This window comes from Gymnoscopelus braueri, assembly GCF_963280865.1.
Source record: "Gymnoscopelus braueri genome assembly, chromosome: 10".
NCBI classification, from domain to species: Eukaryota; Metazoa; Chordata; class Actinopteri; order Myctophiformes; family Myctophidae; genus Gymnoscopelus; species Gymnoscopelus braueri.
The window spans coordinates 21,914,358-21,919,398 of record NC_137611.1 but is presented as its reverse complement, the minus strand read 5'-3'; the positions used below and the strand labels follow the sequence as shown (position 1 = coordinate 21,919,398).

Below are 5,041 nucleotides of genomic sequence, written 5' to 3'. Positions count from 1 at the left end.
TCCATCACGGACTATTCATTTGTAACTATTTCTGAGTTTAGAGTGGATGTTGTTAATAACACCAAAGAAATGATTCTCCTTATGCATCCATTAGCGTGTATGTGTTAGTTTTGTGTGGACTTTGTCCAGCTTCCATCTTCTCCATCTTCATCCACTTCAAACACATCATATGAGCTTGTGCTCTTATTACCCAGGTGCTCAAAACTAATGAAAAAACCTTTCATTCATACGAGACGCTTCCATGACAACCAAAATTCAAAATGTTCATCCTGTACAACCAACCATCTAGTAAAAATGTTTTGCATTTAATTTTACATTGGAACATGGAATATGTTCCAGGGACCACAAGAAAGCTCCGCTGGGGCCGGATTTGGCCCGTGGGCCACCAGTTGAATAACACTGCCCTACCTCGTAGGGGGCTATATATTGTATAATTATGTATAAAATTGTGTTTCATATGTACAGTATAAACAGACCATGTTATTGTGCATTCAATACTAAGCTATTAAAATAATACAGATTAATATATTCATGCTTTTATTTTAAACATGTACAAGGTACAGTGAGTAGGGTGTCCGTACCAATGCCATTTATAAACATACCTTATTAACTGAGAACCACTGTCAATACTATCAACAATCTGTCAATTGCACAATAATCATGTATAGTAGGTCATTTTATCATCTACTCAGGCCTTTGTGAACCCCCCAGACAGTTTTTAAGTTGCTTGATTCATTATTTAGATATTTGATATTCATTTTATCAGACACGCCCCCTTCCTGTACAAACCCTTTGTAACTTCAAACTTCATTTTAACCATGTTAGATTCATCAAAAACACCCGTCCTTGGTTCTGGTGACTCATCCTGCCCTCCTAATGCGTGAGGGGGCCGTGTTTTTTCAATTACCTTTTTCATTTATTTTTATAATTTTTTTGGAAAATGAAATAAATAAAATACAATAAAAAATTTGAATAAAATAAATGAAAAAAGTAATCGGAAAAACACGGCCCCCTCACGCATTAGGAGGGCAGGGTGAGTCACCAGAACCAAGGACGGGTGTTTTTGATTAATCTAACATGGTTAAAATGAAGTTTGAAGTTACAATGGGTTTGTACAGGAAGGGGGCGTGTCTGATAAAATGAATATCAAATATCTAAATAATGAATCAAGCAACTTAAAAACTGTCTGGGGGGTTCACAAAGGCCTGAGTAGATGATAAAATGACCAAAAGTTTTTTTGAAAGTGAAATATCCCTTTAAGACTTCTGGTGATTAGTAGTTCCGTTCCCTACCTATGTTGAATGCACTTATCGTAAGTCACTTTGGATAAAAGCGTCTGCTAAATGACTGTAATGTAATGTAATGTAATGTAGTATTCAAAATGGACAGAATCATGATTTATTTTAACCATAAATATTTAAAGACAAATGGACATTTTTGAAAAAATATATAGCCTACAAAATGTTTTATAATTATTATTTTTTAATTTAATCTAACAACAATTTCGCGGACCCCCTGCAGTACCTCCACGGACCCCCTAGGGGTAGCGGACCCCCTGTTGAAGACCTCTGCATTAGATAAAAGATCAGAGCGGGAGGTGTTATTGGCACTTTGTAGCCTATGGCTCTCTGAATAGAATTAGAAGAATAGCCCCTGTCCTTAAACCGAGTAGGCCTACTCATAATGGTTTATTTGGAGTGAAAGTCATCAAGATCTGAAGTATTGAGCTATGTTGTCCTTTAGGTAGCCAGGATGCACTGGTAGCATGTAAAATCGAAATGCATTCCATGTCTTTTCTAAAAATAGATGTGTGAATCATTCCAGTTTCATCCTAGTATATGGTTAAATCCAAATAGTAAATGTTATCTATGCTTTGTTCACAAGTGAATTTCAGGAAACTTGAGTTGTTGAGATATGATACAAAGTCCATTAGTTCAGCCTCCCAAGGTGGTGAGGTGTCCCCTCCCAAAATAACAGGATATCATCAATGTACCGTTTGTATAATTGCATCTTTGACTAATAGCTAAGGTGTCATGTATAACTCTTTCTTCCCATTTTCCCTCAACCAATCCAGCCACAGTACCTGCCTGTTGGATGTACCAGCTGGATCCATATTGCATGTAATTGCGACTCAGATCAAGTTTTAACAGTTCTAATAGAAACTTATTTGGGGGGCTTTGTGTTGTTTCTCTCTTGGTCAAGTATTATATAATGCTGCATGCCGCATTCAAAGCATCTTCATGGAATTACACATCTTTTGTGTCTCCAAGGTAGGAGGGTAGATCCTTCACAAAGTCTTTCAAAAGGTGCGGCACTCATATTATAAGCTATGATTTGAAGTGAGTCTAACTGAAAAGCCTTGAAATAAAGTCAATTTCCAATTGAATTTGTTATCAGAGTTCTTCTCTGTTACCAGCTCACTCTGCAGCTTTATTAAAGGTAGGGTAAGTGATATTTTTTGGTTAAAACAAAAAGTATTTTGTTAAAAGGTTAAAATACTATATTCTGATAGTAATCATTGCTATAGAGTGTTTGTTCAGTAACAGATGTCTCCCTGTCTCTCCAGCTCTTTAATAAACAGAAAATACATTTTTCGGTAGGTGTCAAAATCTCAGCCAATCAGGAGAAAGTACCCATTTTTAAGCTTAATTTGTATAGTGTTCCAGTTAAAAATTTGTCTGCTCATTTCTTAGTGTCATCACTTCCAATTTCACTTGTTTAATCTATATCCTGATTTAGTTCTCTGTCCTGGTTGGATAAAATTGGAAATGAAACTACAAAAAAAAACAAAAAACTACAAAATACATTTTCTGTTTTATAAAGAGCTGGAGAGACATGGATACTTTTTATATGGACAGGACACTCTATAGTAACGAGCACTATCAGAACATAGACCCATTTTGCAATTATTCAGTTATTAAAGTGGGTAAAAAAAAAAGATCATGGAACACCTGCAGAAGTGTAACTCAGCAAACAATGTCTTAAAAAAGACATACTGTAGCTGATAAGATGTGATACATTCATCCTTTTAAATAATTAATCAATGGTCAATTGACATTTGCTAGGTCAATACAATTGACTGTAACAAAACATCTCATCTCGTTTGCCTGTGTGCGTTTTTTCCGATATGTTATGATTGACAGGACATTTTAATTGTAGCCTACTTTAAAACCCTAGATTCTACTGTTTCTCATCATATTTCCATACCATCAGGACTTTGCAATGCAAATGACATGAGCTACCGTGAACTCTCTGCAACAGTACACATCTCAATGTATTTTTATTTTATTTCATTGGTGTTCTTAAAGTACTGTAATTTCATGTAATGCAGACATTTGACAAAAACAAACTGTCAAACTTGCAAAGGTTTTTCCGCCCAATGCAACGCATTGTGAGCTTGTAGATCTGCTATTTAAACAATTATGAACATTTTCAGGTAAACATCAGCCTTTTCTCCTGCTTTACAAAATGCTTATGATATGGATATGTACATATTTAACATTCAACATCATAGGATTATGTCTGACACAAAATACTTTTGTGTGCTATTAGGTAACATATCTGTGTTACAGTGGTTTGGACAAAATAACACAATTTTGAATGTAAAATAAATTAAACTAAACCAATAAATAATATATATATAATAAATAAATAAATATATTATTTGATTAATGGATGAACTGAGCCCAAAGTCTTCCAGATGACAAATGCGTTCAATACTACCTTCAATAGTTACAAAAAACAAGGGCACTTGAAAGACATGAAATTTGAAATGTTCAAATGTATAAACGTATTATGGCAAGACTTTAAAGCAGTGCATTAGTTTAATAATGCAAAATAAATGTTAATACAAAGTTATCATACAGGACACTGACACTTGTGCATAAAAACAAAAGCGCAAATTCTATTAATTTATAATATGCGACAAAAAAACAATTTACAAATACTTCCGGATCAGTACCTGACTCATCTACAGTATTTGCTGAGTTTGGATTCCTTTTAAATGGGCCTTGCCTAAACTTCCTTAGTTGTCAGGTGTCTGGGATCTCCATTTTGGCAATATATCATGGGCTGTGCCTCAGGCATGTCCATACTGTATATGGGCATATTTTACCAGATAGACAGACAGACAGACAGACAGACAGACAATCAGACAATTTCAAATTTGAACTCCATAGTACAGTATATATACTGTAAACACACTCCTCCAACCCATTCATATGGCACGTAGACCATATATGCACTTGGGGGAACTTACAACCAAGCTTCTCAGAATATCCCCTACCCCATAGCATTGTTCATATGGTCTTCCTCTCGCTGTCATTGAGGTTTTTGTGCAGTCTATATGTCTACCTTTGGACCACTGGTCCTATTGTGCAGGAGATTAATTCTTTGGCAGCTTATGAGGGACCCTCCACTTTTACAGTGGTGACGGTGGCCATGAAACAGCGCTGGAAAAGAAGTTCAGGGTCTGGCGGCTGGTTGTCACAGTCCAGTTTCCTGCTCATGAAGTGTTTCCTGAAGCCCTGTGGACCAGTCGTTGGGTCTGCTCCCGAATGGCTGTGCACCTCCCTTGGATCTGATGCTGAAGAGTATAGAAACACACAGCCTTCAGGAAAGAAAAAACAGATACAACCACACATATACATTCTTCACTTACAGGTAGGTTTTCAAACAATGAAGGTCAAAAATAATTTCTGCCTCCTGTGTGGCATTTTGTAACGCATGCGGAGGAACAACCTAGTTCCTCTCTCATGATGTCCCATGCCGTCACTATAGTATGACTTGAGAATGAGAGTATGCTGGGCTTTTCCTGCCGAAAACAAGCAGGCCATTATGTAAATTGGTTGGTTGATTACTTTATTGTCATTTGTTCATGCCGGTAAATACAGAACAGTATGTTTATACATTTGAAGGGCTCTGATTATAATAATAATAATAGCTCAGATTTATATTTCGCACATCGAATGTCAATTCATCCGGCTTGGGCAAGAATCTTTATGAACACAATTGTCTATTGTGTTTGGACAATTGTGTTTGG

General features: G+C 36.2%; 1 protein-coding gene across 1 annotated transcript in view; it reads right to left on the bottom strand.

Moving 5' to 3' along the window:
• Nucleotides 1-4,400: 4,400 nt before the first annotated feature.
• The window catches only part of LOC308093443 (protein shisa-like-2A), a gene marked incomplete at both ends in the record, with an annotated part of 3,092 nt that continues 2,451 nt past the window's right edge, over nucleotides 4,401-5,041 (bottom strand). The window contains one exon of the mRNA XM_080439781.1: nucleotides 4,401-4,585. Coding sequence (XP_080295907.1) covers nucleotides 4,401-4,585 — 185 coding nt within the window. The remainder of the gene's footprint in view (nucleotides 4,586-5,041) is intronic.